General features: G+C 41.8%; 1 protein-coding gene across 3 annotated transcripts in view; it reads left to right on the top strand.

The window, feature by feature from the left end:
* Positions 1 to 15,716, top strand: part of gnptab (N-acetylglucosamine-1-phosphate transferase subunits alpha and beta) — a 30,159-nt gene that overhangs the window by 2,397 nt on the left and 12,046 nt on the right. For 2 of the 3 annotated variants that reach the window (XM_027163919.2, XM_027163918.2), the window contains exons 4-12: positions 2,793 to 2,843; positions 3,730 to 3,926; positions 5,500 to 5,564; positions 7,175 to 7,309; positions 10,715 to 10,876; positions 13,730 to 13,909; positions 14,712 to 14,882; positions 15,055 to 15,178; positions 15,290 to 15,496. In XM_027163919.2, coding sequence (XP_027019720.1) covers positions 2,793 to 2,843; positions 3,730 to 3,926; positions 5,500 to 5,564; positions 7,175 to 7,309; positions 10,715 to 10,876; positions 13,730 to 13,909; positions 14,712 to 14,882; positions 15,055 to 15,178; positions 15,290 to 15,496 — 1,292 coding nt within the window. The remainder of the gene's footprint in view (positions 1 to 2,792; positions 2,844 to 3,729; positions 3,927 to 5,499; positions 5,565 to 7,174; positions 7,310 to 10,714; positions 10,877 to 13,729; positions 13,910 to 14,711; positions 14,883 to 15,054; positions 15,179 to 15,289; positions 15,497 to 15,716) is intronic. The other variant, XM_047819524.1, reaches the window with a different exon arrangement.

Here is a 15,716-nt window from a genome sequence, read left to right as displayed (position 1 = left end):
GGGTGCTTTAAGAGCGCTCCTTGGGTTGTTCCTTGGGACGTTTACTATATTTTGTGAGAAGCTTGGTCCAGAAATGTACAGTGGTTATTCCCATTATCTGTGTTGTAGTCAAAAAGTGGTCCTGCCGTAGCATTTACAGTAGATCCCCACAGACTAACATTCTCCCTTCTGCCTGGAAGTGGTTCGTTTGATTGTGAAGAGTCTCAAAGATGTCTTCATTATATTTAGAGGAAGGAAATAAGTGGCACATAAGAAAACATCCCTTGTTGATTTCTTCAGGTTTTCTGGAGGATTTCAATATTTTTCTGAAACCTGAGGTACAAAGAGTGACTTCATCAGGGTTCATGTCCATACCTGATATGCCTTTTATTATTATGTTTTTATTTTACTTGTGGCTTCTGCTCCAGTCATGTGCATATTATTCTGAGCATGTTCATTATCTCTCCCAAGTTAATGTAACTTTGTCCTTTCTGGGCTGCAACATAACCAAGTCTCTCCTGTTGCTCAGGCCGGTTGGAGTTTGGACCAAGCTGCTAGTTTGTTGTTGTTCTGTCGCTTCTTTACTAGGGTCTTGGATGTTGCAGTGTAGACTGATGGTGGTCAGGTTATGTGTGGTGGGGCACAGTATATAGGTGCAGGTGCTAACGGCACAGTGGCCTTTGGGAGGAGGCTGTAGTGTGAAGAAGCACTGCTTTATAATGGGCTTGGAAGAAAGCGTCTTTCTTGTTGAGGGATGGTGGTTGCTCTGGCACTCTTTGGGAATAGAGCTGGCCCAGAGCAACGTCTTTAAGGGTTTTAGCGAACACAGACTTTACAGAGGTGGATGTGGTCTTTGAGGTGGTGAGTATCATGTGTGTGGTGATGTTCGTTCCAGTATATCCACAAGAGTAAATATCCACTCTGTGTTTACTCTTTGTATGGTGTTAGGATGAAAGTCTCTTCTGGACAGGATTGTGCTGTCTGTGTCTGTCTGTCTGTCTGTCTGTCTGTCTCTCTCTCTCTCTCTCTCTCTCTCTCTCTCTCTCTCTCTCTCTCTCTCTCTCTCTCTCTCTCTCTCTCTCTCTCTCTTTCTGTCTGGCTCGGGTTTCTCTCTTCTTATGGGTCTGTAAAAAACAGTAAATAATCATCAATCACATTTAGTATGTCTGTTCGAGAAACACTGCCTGAGAATCATTTATGGATTTTGTTTTCTTTTAGAATTTCTTTTTTTAACCTTGCACATCTTAATAGTATTGTAGATATCATCATCATCATCATCATCATCATCATCATCATCATTTGTTTGAACATAATAATACTTAATTATACATAATTGTATAATATGCAATAATACATAATTGTTTGAACATTCAGTATTCACACACAGTATTTACACTGGTCGGTTGGCGCTGTTTCTGTTTACTGTTTCTTGTATTTTGTGTATTGTATTTTTTTTTGGACTTTTTGTATTAACGTTTTGTCTACACTGTCTTTTGTCCTGCACTGTCTTGTCTGTCTTGTTTGTCTTGTCTGTCTTGTCTTGCAATGTTTGCACCAGGTTGCATAGTTGCACTTTATGTGGCTAGGACTACTTACTAAATCCTTAGCCCTGTCTTTGTTTTTATGTAGCACCATGATCCTGGAGAAACCTTGTCTCGTTTCGCTGTGTACTGCAACAGCTATATATGGTTGAAATGATAATAAAAGCTTCTTGACTCTTGACTTGATAATTTGAGCAGTATTGGGAGTCTGATTTGGGAGACTTCAGCAGTGCTGTGGATAAAACTGTGCTCATTAGTGAAGGATGTTTGATATATATATATATATATATATAGTAACTTAATTTCAAACGTTACATTTATTCAATTCAATTCAATTTATTTGTATAGCGCTTTTAACAATTTCCATTGTCTCAAAGCATCGTCTAAAGCTAATAATTGTGTGTGTGTGTGTGTGTGTGTGTATACAACGTAACTCATTTAAAAGATAAATTGAGTTTATGGCTTTTGCCATAAAACAGAAATTCACGTCTAGATCTAGATTGAGATTAACTCCTAACGAGCGGACCAGAGGTGAGAATGGTAAGGAAAAAGAAGCGTCCTCATGCTTGTCACTGCGTTTCCTCTTCATGCTGTCACATGCTAAACTCGGGAGTAAAGGAGAGGAACTCCAAGCTAAATGAGTGTTTGCTCTGTGGTATTTAAATATCACGTCTGAGTATCATTACGAGTTACGTTATGTACTCGAACGCAGCGTGAACCGGGAGGTCCTCCTAGTTGTGTAGTGAGATTTTGACCTTTGATGCTGTAAGGTATAAAAACACATTGTCACGGTTGTGAAAGTATGAGATTAAAACCATAAAAGCGTTCCACTGTTCCTGAGTGAGACAAAGCCGTTTGATCAGGACGGACAAAACAAAACAGTGGCTCTGTTACGTTACCTCAGAGCAAACGAGTACAACGTTCTCCTGACTGATCAGCTTTATGTCTCTCGTCTCCATCACATACAGTACCTCTCCTGACAGCACTCGACTCTTTCAGGTCTGGAGGACAGACGGAGAGGTTTAATGACTCGACGTCATTTATTTGCTTGACCTAAACAGTTCAGCGAACAAAGAGAAGACCTTTTTAAGAAAGCTCAGATTTCTAGAATCTTCTCTAATGTAATCCTTTAGCCGTCATGGTGTCCAGACATGTCTCTACACCGTATGTTCTAATCTCTAGTGGTTTAAAGTAAATGTGAACTGAATCTCACTGCTCTGAAAGGTCCATCAGCTAAAAGCACGAAACATTGACATGTCGTCTTTCACACAGAGAGAAGCTGGGGCGGAATGGCAGCGACGCTACTGAGGCGCCCAAAGGAAGGTGAGGAAACTCAGAGCTTTACATCACCATGCTTTTGTTTGCACCGAGTGCTGCTTGTGTAAGTGGGATTGTGGTTTGACTGTTTAAACACGACCACTTCCTGATCAGAAGCCACTCTGAGATGGGTTTTTTTTTTCCGTTTTACTTTTCTGAGACCTTCGGAAACTGTGGGGTGGTGTAATGCAGCAGACACACAAAGCCTTCCTAACCGATCGAAATTTTGTAACCGTTAGTCTTTAGTTTTTATGCATTTATTTTGTACGTGATCAACAGGTTTTTTAATGTAAAGGTGGGGGGATACACATGTATAAAAGACTTGTACGTAAATCAATGCTGAGTGAAAGCAAGGAGATTAGCATTACTTTTTTTTTCTCTTTGCAGATTATTTGCCTCCAATTTTTTTTACTTTTTTCTTTCTTCTCCTCTCTTTACAAAGGGTTACACAGCGCTTCATAAGCATGTTATAAATACAAAGGTGATCGTTAATGGCGTTAAAGTCATAAAGGTTTCTTTGCAAATGAATCACTGGCATTTTAATTTCAGAGCGTTTAAGCGTCAGAAGGCACAAACTTTATGGAAATCTGTTCAGTACATCATCATAAAAAATAAATATGCAGTAGAAATGCAGATACATCAGAATCAATCAGCACTGAAGGTCTCTATGTTGTAGATGTAGCAAGGTACAGCACTTACATAAGAAGGGGAAGGTTTCTGACATCTTCCTGTATTGCTTTATAAACTGCTAGTATTTCTTTTATCCTTTTTTTCTTTTTTTCTCTTTTATAAAACGATTGTTGTGGACGTCTGGTGTACGGACCAGGACGTTTTAGACCTTAACCACTAGGCTACCACATCCCTTCTTATGTACTTGTGTGCACTTTTCTAGGCCTGAGTGCCTGCTTTCACACTGCATTGTGGGTCCGGCTATAGTGTTGGACCCGGCGTTGCCGTCTAACGTCACCCTGAAGGAGCTGTTGTCTAAATCGGGCCCTCTGTCCTCCACCAAGCAGCTCCTGAACATCGCCAAACCTCTGCAGCCTTCCAGCAGCGTGTCTGTGCTTCTCTTCCACTCCCAGAGTGACGGTTAGCAACACACACACAACACACACAAACAACACACACACACAGTTGCCTTTTAAACGTCTCCCCCTATATGTTCATGTCTGTGTAGAATTTGGTTTAAATTTTCCTGCAATATAAACATCCCTTTTTTTTAGAACAATATTTTTTTGGTCACACATGAAGATCTTACAGATTATACAGTAAGACATAATGAGTATACAGTCATTTGGATTTTTTTCATTGCAACCTAATAAATGATGAACTCTTTAAACCTGTTTAATTAAGTACAGTACTGTACAAAAGTTTCAGGCAGGTGTGAAAAATGCTGTAAACAAAGAATGCTTTCAGGAATATAAATAATGAGTGTTTATTTCTGTCAGTTTACAAAATGCAAAGTGAGCAAACAAAAGAAAAATCTAAATCAAATCAATATTTGGTGTTACTGCATTTTGCCTTCAACCCAGCATGAAGCGATGGCACGGCCCCCACAGAGCCCTGATCTCAACATCACCGAGTGTGTCTGGGATTACATGAAGAGACAGAAGGATATGAGAGAGCCTACATCCACAGATCTGTGGTTAGTTCTCCAAGATGTTTGGAACAACCTACCGGCCGAGCTCCTTCAAAAACTGTGTGCAAATGTACCTCGTAGAGTCGCTGCTGTTTTGAAGACAAAAGGTGGTCACACCAAATATCAATTAGATTCAGATTTCTCTTTTGTTCCTTCACTGCATTTTGTTCATTTATGAAAATAAATGTTTAACACTTCCATTTTTGAAAGCATTTTTTGTTCACAGCATTTTTTTTTCACACCTGTATATACTTCAGGAAGACTACAAACCTGTAAAACAAGCATGAACGTTTTCCCATTCCTAAGGCAAACATGTCATGATGTCATGCCGCTTGTCCAGGAAACATGTTTACGTCCTTATCAATAATTTCTCTCGTCATCTCCAACGAGTGGAGTCCCACATACAGTGGAGTAAAGATCTTTTCTGTTGCTTAGCCCTGATATTCCTCATGTGTGTTAGAAAGTCACATGACCGAGGTGATGATTTGATTTGACACATTACACACTTACTTTGCGTAGTTTAGATGACGCCCTTAAAATTCCGTAAAAGGAGTTGAACGAAATGAACGATCAGGAGATAGAGAGAGAGAGAGACGATATTATTATTATTTATGATTCAGTATTTTTACATATTCTGATTTAAGCTTGAGGGGTTTTGTGATGGCTCTGAGCAGAATGTTCCAGTTCTAAAAGTGCGAAAATATTAGCAAATTATCGCAGAATTTGAGGTAACCCTTACTTTATTAAGGTAAACCTTGAATTCTGCGTATTTCGTGTCCACAGATTTCGATTCCCGCAGTCTAACTTGATGGCTGTATGTTGTTGTTACTTCAGCTTCCTCTTTATCATTCGTTTAGTTATTTATTTATTTTTTCGTTTAGTTTGTAGGAAACTTTTCTGATCTCCCGACAAGATATTTATTCTCTTTCATGGTTTATTTTAATCCCCACCTTTCTGGTCATAACTGCAGGATAACGAATGATCTTAAACATAACTAAGCCTTTATTTTATTTTTTTTGTTAGTGGAAAAAGCTCAGTCGGACGTGCTGAAGGATTTCCCGGAACACTCCGTCTCCAGAGTTTATCTGGTAATAAAGTCTTTTTTTATTATTGTTATTTTGTTTATTTGTGTACTTATTTAATTTAAATTTGAATTTTAAAACTCTGAGAGAAGGAAGTGAAGATAATTTGAGCCAAATAAAAATTTTTTAAAATTTGTCCTAATCTTCTTGATGCCAATAAGCTTCATCTAGTTAACTTTTGTTTCCATGACGCAGGGGTTCAGTTTGATGCCTAACCGATGTTTAAGCTGAATTTTTAGATTCCACTTGTTGTTAAATCTTACTTGAAAATTTCATCCCACTTTTACTGAGCTGATAATAAGCATGTTATATAGGAACAGACTCTAAACCATCTAAACACAGACAGACAGGCGAATGGGGACAGACAGACAGACAGACAGACAGACAGACAGACAGGCGAACGGGGACAGACAGACAGACAGACAGGTGAACGGGGAGAGACAGACAGACAGACAGACAGACAGACAGGTGAACGGGGACAGACAGACAGACAGACAGACAGGTGAACGGGGAGAGACAGACAGACAGGTGAACGGGGAGAGACAGACAGACAGACAGACAGGTGAACGGGGAGAGACAGACAGACAGACAGGTGAACGAGGAGAGACAGACAGACAGACAGACAGGTGAACGGGGAGAGACAGACAGACAGACAGACAGACAGGTGAACGGGGAGAGACAGACAGGCGAAGAGGGAGAGACAGACAGACAGACAGACAGGCGAAGAGGGAGGGAGAGACAGACAGACAGGTGAAGAGGGAGGGACAGAGAGACAGACAGACAGACAGGCGAAGAGGGAGAGACAGACAGACAGACAGGCGAAGAGGGAGAGTCAGAGAGATAGACAGACAGGCGAAGAGGGTGAGACAGACAGACAGACAGGCAAAGAGGGAGAGACAGACAGACAGGCGAAGAGGGAGAGACGGAGAGATAGACAGACAGAGAGACAGACAGACAGGCGAAGAGGGAGAGACAGACAGACAAACAGGCGAAGAGGGAGAGACAGAGAGACAGACAGGCGAAGAGGGAGAGACAGACAGACAGACAGGCGAAGAGGGATGGACGGACAGACAGACAGGCGAAGAGGGTGAGACAGACAGACAGACAGGCGAAGAGGGTGAGACAGACAGACAGACAGGCGAAGAGGGATGGACAGACAGACAGACAGGCGAAGAGGGTGAGACAGACAGACAGGCAAAGAGGGAGAGACAGAGAGACAGACAGGCGAAGAGGGTGAGACAGACAGACAGACAGACAGCCGAAGAGGGAGAGACAGACAGACAGACAGACAGCCGAAGAGGGAGAGACAGACAGACAGACAGACAGGCGAAGAGGGAGAGACAGAGAGACAGACAGGCGAAGACACCAAACTCAAAGCAGATGAAATGTCACATCAGATAAAATCCTCATCTCAGGTCCTGTAAAAACAACATGCAGGCTTTAACTGTAAAGAGTGAATTTCTTTTTAGAGAAGAAACTGTGATTTTGTTTCTGTCTAAAAGACGTAATATTAATTCTTTTTGGTCAGGATTGATGTGTTAGCTGTTGAGTGCTCGCTTTATTATAGATATATACGTCCATGTGCGTACTACATGGACTACACTCTTTCCTCCTAGACGACAGATCAAGAGGCTCCGGGTCTGGTGAGGATTCAGACGCTGGCCTTCCTTAGTGGCTTCCCGTCCTCCTTCAAAGACCTCGAGCAGCTGAGGGTCAAACTGCCGTCTGCGTTGATGAACAAAATCAAGCAGGTGAGAACAGAGAGAGAAAATGAAAGCCTTTATTCTGTTACATGGACATTGTAGTACAGTGAAATTCTTTCTTCATATATCCCAACTTGGGAGGTTGGGGTCAGAGCACAGCCATGATACAGCACCCCTGGAGCAGTGAGGGTTAAGGGTCAGCTTAGCAGTGCTGGGGCTTGAATCATCCTGGTCCTCTGATCAACAGCCAAGAGCTTTAATCACTTGGACCACTGATACCACTGTTGTACCCCGAACAGACCACACGGTGTCACATGAGAGCTGTGATACAGCTGCTACTCTGCACGGCTTTTTGTGCTCCTGTCTGTACAACACACACTCAATGCAGTTATTTATTTGTTTGTTTGTTTATTTATTTATTGTTTAAAAACCAACAGGAGCGTTTGCAGTTGAGTGTGATTACTAACTGGGTGACTGTTCTGTGATGTCTGAATTATGTCTCAGAGACTGTAGATGAAGGGGTTAATTAGTGCGGAGTGATTTAGAGGCAGTTTTCTTTGTGGTGTAGCGTTTTGAGTGCAGAGCGTTCCGTTATGGGGATGTAACTCTACCTTGAGCAGCTGTTAAGGATGGCATGATGCCCATCCGCAACACTGAAAGACAGAAAGGGCAACGTGGCTTGGCTTCATCTGTCTTTCACTCGGTCAACAGGCTCTTTTCCATGCCTTCTTCCAAAAGGTTGTGTATATCTGTCACTTGACAGTATCCACCGTACTCCTCGTCTGCTTGAATGTTTGAATGTCATTTCTTCATTTCATTCACCCTCTCGTCTCGTCCTGGCTCATGCTCCGATTTCTCTTTTACTGAACGCCACAAATATTAATCTTGTGACGGTGTTTTCTCCTGTCCCCACGTGGAGGTGTAAAGCTGTTGGGTTGTCCAGGGTCAGCTGGTGTGTACAGAATAAACATACACACGATGCTGTGGCTAATGAGCGTGAGGGCCGTGCCGTGTCTGACACATGGTGTTTAACTGGTGGGGGGGGAGTGAGTTTTCAAGGGGGGGACGGGTGACGAAAGGGAGTAAGAGAGATTGTGTGAGGAATGGAGAGGGAGACAGAGACAGACAGGCGAAGAGGGAGAGACAGACAGGCGAAGAGGGAGAGACAGACAGGCGAGGAGGGGGAGGCAGACAGGCGAGGAGGGGAAGGCAGACAGGCGAGGAGGGGGAGGCAGACAGGCGAGGAGGGGGGGGGGCAGACAGGCGAGGAGGGGGAGGCAGACAGGCGAGGAGGGGGAGGCAGACAGGCGAGGAGGGGGAGGCAGACAGGCGAGGAGGGGGGGGCAGACAGGCGAGGAGGGGGGGGGCAGACAGGCGAGGAGGGAGAGACAGACAGGCGAGGAGGGAGAGGCAGACAGGCGAGGAGGGAGAGGCAGACAGGCGAGGAGGGAGAGGCAGACAGGCGAGGAGGGAGAGGCAGACAGGCGAGGAGGGAGAGGCAGACAGGCGAGGAGGGAGAGGCAGACAGGCGAGGAGGGAGAGACAGACAGGCGAGGAGGGAGAGACAGGTCAGTCTGTCTGTGGTTCTTGAAACGTTCACATGTGAAGAGACGCTTTGTTAGGATAAACTTTAGACTTTTATTATATTTATTTATTTCAGTACAGGATTTCAGGGGAAAGTGTTTAAAAAGAGTTTAAAATGTTCAAAAACTTTCTTAAAATCGTTTTCAGGATTATTTTTATTTTAAGGAAATAGCAACTAATCTGCTGATCCCAAAAAAGTGCTATGGTGCCACTATATCTTGTCAAAGTATATGAGAAGCTAATTTTAAGATCTGATTTATTTCCTGGCTCATCTTTATTCACACACACACACACACACACACACACACACACACACACACACACACACACACACACACACTGTTTGGCAGTGCAGATGTTCCTGGAAAACAGTTACAATGTAAAAGCTATTGATAGACTGGAGGCCTTCTGTGGTCCATTCTGTGTTTGAGGGATTTCATAAGGCATGTATAGAAGAATGACAACAACAGTGGTGTGTGTGTGTGTGTGTGTGTGTGTGTGTGTGTGTGTGTGTGTGTGTGTCTACATTATAAGAGGTGATAAAAGAATCTGATCCCATGAATGCACTCATCATAAGGGGACATTGATTTGGCGCCGGCAGTTAGAGGAGTGCCATCAGAGTTATTCCTGAGAAGGAAAGATAGAGAGACAGGGACACACATGCATACACAGAGACAGACTGAGAGAGAGACATAGAGAGACTCACACACAGGGGTAGAGAGACACATACACACACAGAAAGACACAGAGCGCGAGAGAGAGAGAGACACACACACACACACACAGAAAGACACAGAGCGAGAGCGACACACACAGAAAGACACAGAGAGAGACACACACACAAAGACACAGAGAGAGACACACACACACAGAAAGACACAGAGAGACACACACAAACAGAAAGACACAGAGATAGAGACACACACACAAGCAGAAAGACAGAGAGACACACACAGAAAGACACAGAGAGACACACACACAGAGAAAGAGAGAGACACACACACAGAAAGACGCAGAGAGACACACACACAGAAAGACACAAAGAGAGAGACACACACAGAAAGACACACACACAGAGAAAGATAGAGAGTGACGCACACAGAGAGAAAGACAGAGAGAGACACACACACTGAAAGACACAGAGAGAGAGAGCGACACACACAGAAAGACAGAGAGAGACATGCACACAGAGAGAGACACACACACACACAGACACACACAGAAAGACACAGAGACACACACACACAGAAAGACACAGAGACACACACACACACAGAAAGACACCGAGAGAAACACACACACAGAAAGACACAGAGAGAGAGACACACACACACAGAGAGAGAGACACACACACACACACTGAGACACACACACAGAGACACAGAGAGAGACTCACACATGCAGAAAGACAGAGAGACACACACAGAAAGACATAGAAAGAGAGACACACACACAAAGACACAGAGAGAGACAAAGACAGAAAGACACAGAGAGACACGCACACAAAGACACAGAGACAGACACAGAGACACACATACAGAGAGACACACACACAAAGACATAGAGAGAGAGACACACACAGAAAGACTCAGAAAGAGACACACAGGGAAAGAGACAGGGGATAGACAAATCTGGAGAGAGAGACACGGAGAGACAGAAAGAGACACTGGGATACAACCAGGGAGAGAGACAGAGAGACACACACAGAATTGAATTGAACATTTCTCACATGGTTTCAGCAACATAGAGAAGAAAAAGAAGGGGAACATTTTTTGTAATAATAATAATAATAATAATAATAATAATAATAATAATAATAATATCTGAACTACATTCATGATGAGTGTAATTTATTGTATTGCCCTCTAGATTCAGCTCTACTCTGAGGCCAGCATTGCTCTTCTGCACCTCAACACAGCTCAGGACTTCACAGACCTCCAGCAACAGGCCAAGAAGAACCTGACTGTAGACAGCAAGCAGCTCACCATCAGTTCAGCATTCCTGTTCTGGGACATCAGTGCTGTCTCACAGGTAACGTCCTGAGTCATCTCCGTCTCAAAGATGTCAGTAAAGTGGAGGTGGAATGTTCTAGGGTGTTCTTTAAGATATCTGAGCGATCCGCTAGTCATGCTGTACGTTAACGTGCAAATGACATACTACACACTACGAAGACAGAGGGACGGTGTGGACAGGCGGACAATGTAGACAGAGGGACGGTGTGGACAGGCGGACAATGTAGACAGAGGACGGTGTGGACAGGCGGACAATGTAGACAGAGGACGGTGTGGACAGGCGGACAATGTAGACAGAGGGACGGTGTGGACAGACAGAGTGACGGATAGATAGAGAGCGATTGCAGTCAAATATGTGACCGTCTGCCACAAACTTCACCTCGTGTCCCACATGTATATAATATTTTATGATATTTTTATTCAAATTTTTATCAACTTTATATTCTATATCTATTTTAATGACTTCATACTATTGCTGTTGTGATTACTATTATTATTATTGTAGTTTATTTTGTATTATTATTATAGTTTATTTAATTTTTTCCTTGTTCTCTAAATGTTTATTAATCCTTTCATCAATGATGTGAAGTGAGTAAAAGACAGGATCTCTCTAGCAGTGTTGTATAAAGTAGTAGAAAGCAATACTCGAGTAAAAGTACAAGTATCGTACTAGAAAAAGACTTTAGTAGAAGTGAAAGTCACCTTTTAGAATATTACTCAAGTAAAAGTCTTAAAGTATCTGATATTTACTGTACTTAAGTATCAAAAGTCATTTTCTGATATTTAATGTACTAAAGTATTTGAAGTAAAAGTAAAAAGTAAAATTTCAGTGATTTTCAGTAGGTATAAGAGCAGGGGCAGTTCTAGGGTTTCATCTTTAGGGGTTTTATCCCTCAGTGAGAATTTAAAACAAGAAGAGTTTTATATTATATATTATATGACTACATAGTAAGCCAAACGTTATGTTGTTATTAAATGGCAAAAGTGGACATGCATGATGTAATGATGCCAGTCTTGAATCTAATCAGTTCATGTCTGTGTGCATTCTCTACAAACAGTGTGTCCAATGAATGCAGTCACTAATAAACAAATATTCACAAGACAAAGACCAAATAAATAAATGTTATTTTTATTTAGTATTGAATGGATTGTTTGCATTAATATTTTGTTTGTGCTACAACTCTGGTAATAAGAATAGTGACATTTCACTGCATTTCACGCCCCCAGCTCTGACTGCGCGTGCATGCTGCACGTACCTGTGCTTCTCCGTAGCGCGCGCGGACATGCGTAACGCAACCTACGAGCAGTGTATCGCCAAACCTCCCTTATTACAGTCACACACATTTCTGCTGATTTTATTTTGTAGTAACGAGTAACGAACATGCTTAGTGGAAATATAACAGAGTAAAAGTAGACATTTTATCTAGGAAATGTAGAGGAGTAAAAGTGAAAGTTGACATAAATTTAAACAGCGAAGTAAAGTACAGATACGTGAAATTTCTACTTAAGTACGGTAACGAAGTATTTGTACTCCGTTTCATCACAACACTGCTCTCTAGTGAATGAAAGTTGAGCATCAAACCAAGCACTGCTCAAACAAGGCATATGGGATTCATTGATTTGTGCTGTCGTGTGTTCTGAGATGCTTTAATTCTCATCCTGCTCCTTCATGTCAGCTTAAACCAATCTGCTCATATTCTTCTGACCTTTCTCTCAACAATAAGATGTTTTTTCTGACAGAACTTCCTCTTTCTGGATGTTTCTTTAGCATAATTTAGCAAAATCTACAATCCAGCTTTGGACTTTTTTAATATCTGCATGAACAAGCAGGTGTATATATCTAACACCACAGTTTATCTGATCTTCTATTGTAAATATCTTATAATGTTTTTTTTATAGTATGTCCATAATAATAAATATCCTGATGCACAAGTCATGTCAACCCGGTTCCCTGCTCATGACCGTGCATGTCAGTGGCCTCTCTAGTCACCAGATCTGAATCCACTACGAGCTTTTGTGTGATGTGGTAGGATCTGGAGATTCACAGCCTGAAAGTGCACCATAGTTGCTTGATCCCAATGTAAATTCAAGATTACAACACAGTATATCCATGAAATCTTCATGACTTGAGACAAAAAGGGGAGATCCTTCTCAATAACTTTATAAAGAGACTGATGTGTTGGTTGGAGTCTCGTCACCCGGTGGTCACCCTGCCAGGGATTAATCTGCATGGTCAGCCAGTGACTCATGGGATTGTTGTGGATGGAGCCGCCCGGAGACTGTCATGCCTTCTTTTGAACCAATGTTGTGTCAGCTGTATGGTCTGGTCTTTATCATCAGTCAGGTCTGCGCTGCACTCAGATGACCCATTAGTTCCTCAGGAGCTCTCTGTTGCACGATTATAAACTGTTGTAGAAAGGACATTATATATATTTACATTATTTACTGTAGAGTGTCACCCAAATGAGGATGAGGTTCCATCCAGTCTGGTTCCTCTCAAGGTTTCTTCCCCCTATCATCTCAAGGAGTTTTTCCTTTCCGTCGTCTCCTCCAGCTTGCTCATTAGGGATATATATATATATATAAAATCATAAATTTTAAGTTAATATTTTTAAATAAATTTTAAACTTTAATTGCATATATTTATTTATTTTCAATCTTCATTTTTTCTTCTTCTTCTTATTATATATGTATTTCTTTTTCTCTCTCCGTCATGTTTCCATACTTCTGTAACGTGGCTTTGAGACAATGGGAAATTGTTAAATGAGCTACACAAATAAATTGAATTGAATTAGATAAATAGATGATAATTAAGAAATCGTGGTCAGAGTTGTCTTGGCATCAGGAGGATTTTTGTGCTCTGTGTCTTCAGTCGAAGCAGGATGAGGACGTGTCCGCCAGTCGCTTTGAGGACAATGAGGAGCTGCGGTATTCGCTGCGCTCGGTAGAGAGACACGCCCCTTGGGTTCGACATATCTTTATTGTGACCAATGGACAGATCCCTTCCTGGCTGAACCTAGACAACCCCCGGGTTACCGTGGTTACTCACGAGGTTAGTGAATGGGTGTAAAGGTGATGACTGAACTAAGTTGTTTAAAGCTACTTTTAATTTATAGTTTCTCAACTTAGTTTAAATGGTTACTATTAATGACACTTGTGTCTATTGTTTTAATTGTGTCCAAGTTAATTAATGAAAACTTGGTTCAAGATATAAAGATAAAACAGATTAGTTAGTATTGTTTGTTCGAGTGTTAAACAAAAGATTTGGTGTAAAAACGTTCATATCCCACTTAACCATAAGAAGGCTGTACTGTTTTCTCTGGAATATTCCGTTGAGGACCTGTTATTTATTTTTATTACATTTATTGCATATTTAATAAAATAATTCCCGCATGTTTTTTCAGCCTTTACCCTGGTCGTACATTTCATGCTCCGATCTGTCTATCTGTGTTTTTTTTGTGTTTGTTTTTTTCTTTTATGGCGTTTTGTGCACACACGAGTAGGAAGAATATCAACATGTCTGAAACATTTGTAAATCCACAAGAAAATTTTATTTTAAGTTGGCTTATGCAAAATATTTATACTCATTTATTCTTTAAAAAAAAGTGAAAGAAAGATAAATGAGATATATAATAGTAAAAAAAGCCTATCTATCTATCTATCTATCTATCTATCTATCTATCTATCTATCTATCTATCTATCTATCTATCTATCTATCTATCTATCTATCTATCTATCTATCTATCTATCTATCTATCTATCTATCTATTTATTTATTTATTTTTCCTATTTGTATGTTCTTGTGTGCCAGTATTATGTGTGTGTGTGTGTGTGTGTGTGTGTTTCCTCTAAGGAGCTTTTCCAGAACCAGTCCCATTTGCCAACATTTAGCTCTCCAGCCATTGAAACACACATCCATCGTATTCCAGGCCTCTCGCAGAAATTTATCTACCTCAATGATGATGTGCTTTTTGGCAAGGATGTGTGGCCAGATGACTTCTACAGTCATTCAAAGGGCCAGAAGGTCAGAGGCCTGTTTCTGTGTGTAACATGATGTAGTTTTACGTTAAATAAAAAAAGTTGGCGTATAAACATTGAATGTTGGGATTCTTATAAAAAAAAGATTGTTATATAAATTACAAATTGTAAATTTACACTCTGGGAATCTTGATGGAAGCCGACTGATCTCCTCACAGGTGTACCTGACCTGGCCTGTACCTAACTGTGCAGAGGGCTGCCCAGGCTCCTGGATCAAAGATGGCTATTGCGACAAGGCCTGCAATAACTCCGCCTGTGACTGGGATGGTGGAGATTGTCTACGTGAGCTCTCTGATTTTTTATAAAATCTTCTGTCCAGTTTCTATAACTTGCTTTTTTGGAAGATTTGTTTACATGAAGCTTAGTCAGAGTTGTTATGTTTTGATCATTCAGATGGAGCAGGCAGCAGTCGGTTGGGAGGCCCTGGCGGAGCGGTGGGAGGAGCTGGTCAGCCGTGGCAGTTTGCTGGTGGTTTAGGAGGCCTGGGGGGAGTGTCTTTTTGTAACCAAGGCTGTGCCAACTCCTGGTTGGCCGATAAGTTCTGTGACCAGGCGTGCAACGTGCTGCCATGTGGCTTTGACGTGGGAGACTGTGGAACGAGTGAGTGTGTGTGAGTGTGTGTGTGAGTGTGTGTGTGAGTGTGTGTGTGAGTGTGTGTGTGAGTGTGTGTGTGAGTGTGTGTGTGTGTGTGTGTGTGTGTGTGTGTGTGTGTGTGTGTGTGAGTGTGTGTGTGTGTGTGTGAGTGTGTGTGTGTGTGTGAGTGTGTGTGTGTGTGTGTGTGAGTGTGTGTGTGAGTGAGTGTGTGTGTGAGTGTGTGTGT

The sequence above is a fragment of the Tachysurus fulvidraco genome, chromosome 10 (genome assembly GCF_022655615.1).
Source record: "Tachysurus fulvidraco isolate hzauxx_2018 chromosome 10, HZAU_PFXX_2.0, whole genome shotgun sequence".
NCBI lineage: Eukaryota > Metazoa > Chordata > Actinopteri > Siluriformes > Bagridae > Tachysurus > Tachysurus fulvidraco.
Note: the sequence above shows the minus strand (reverse complement) of the source record. Positions and strands in the feature narration are given on the sequence as shown.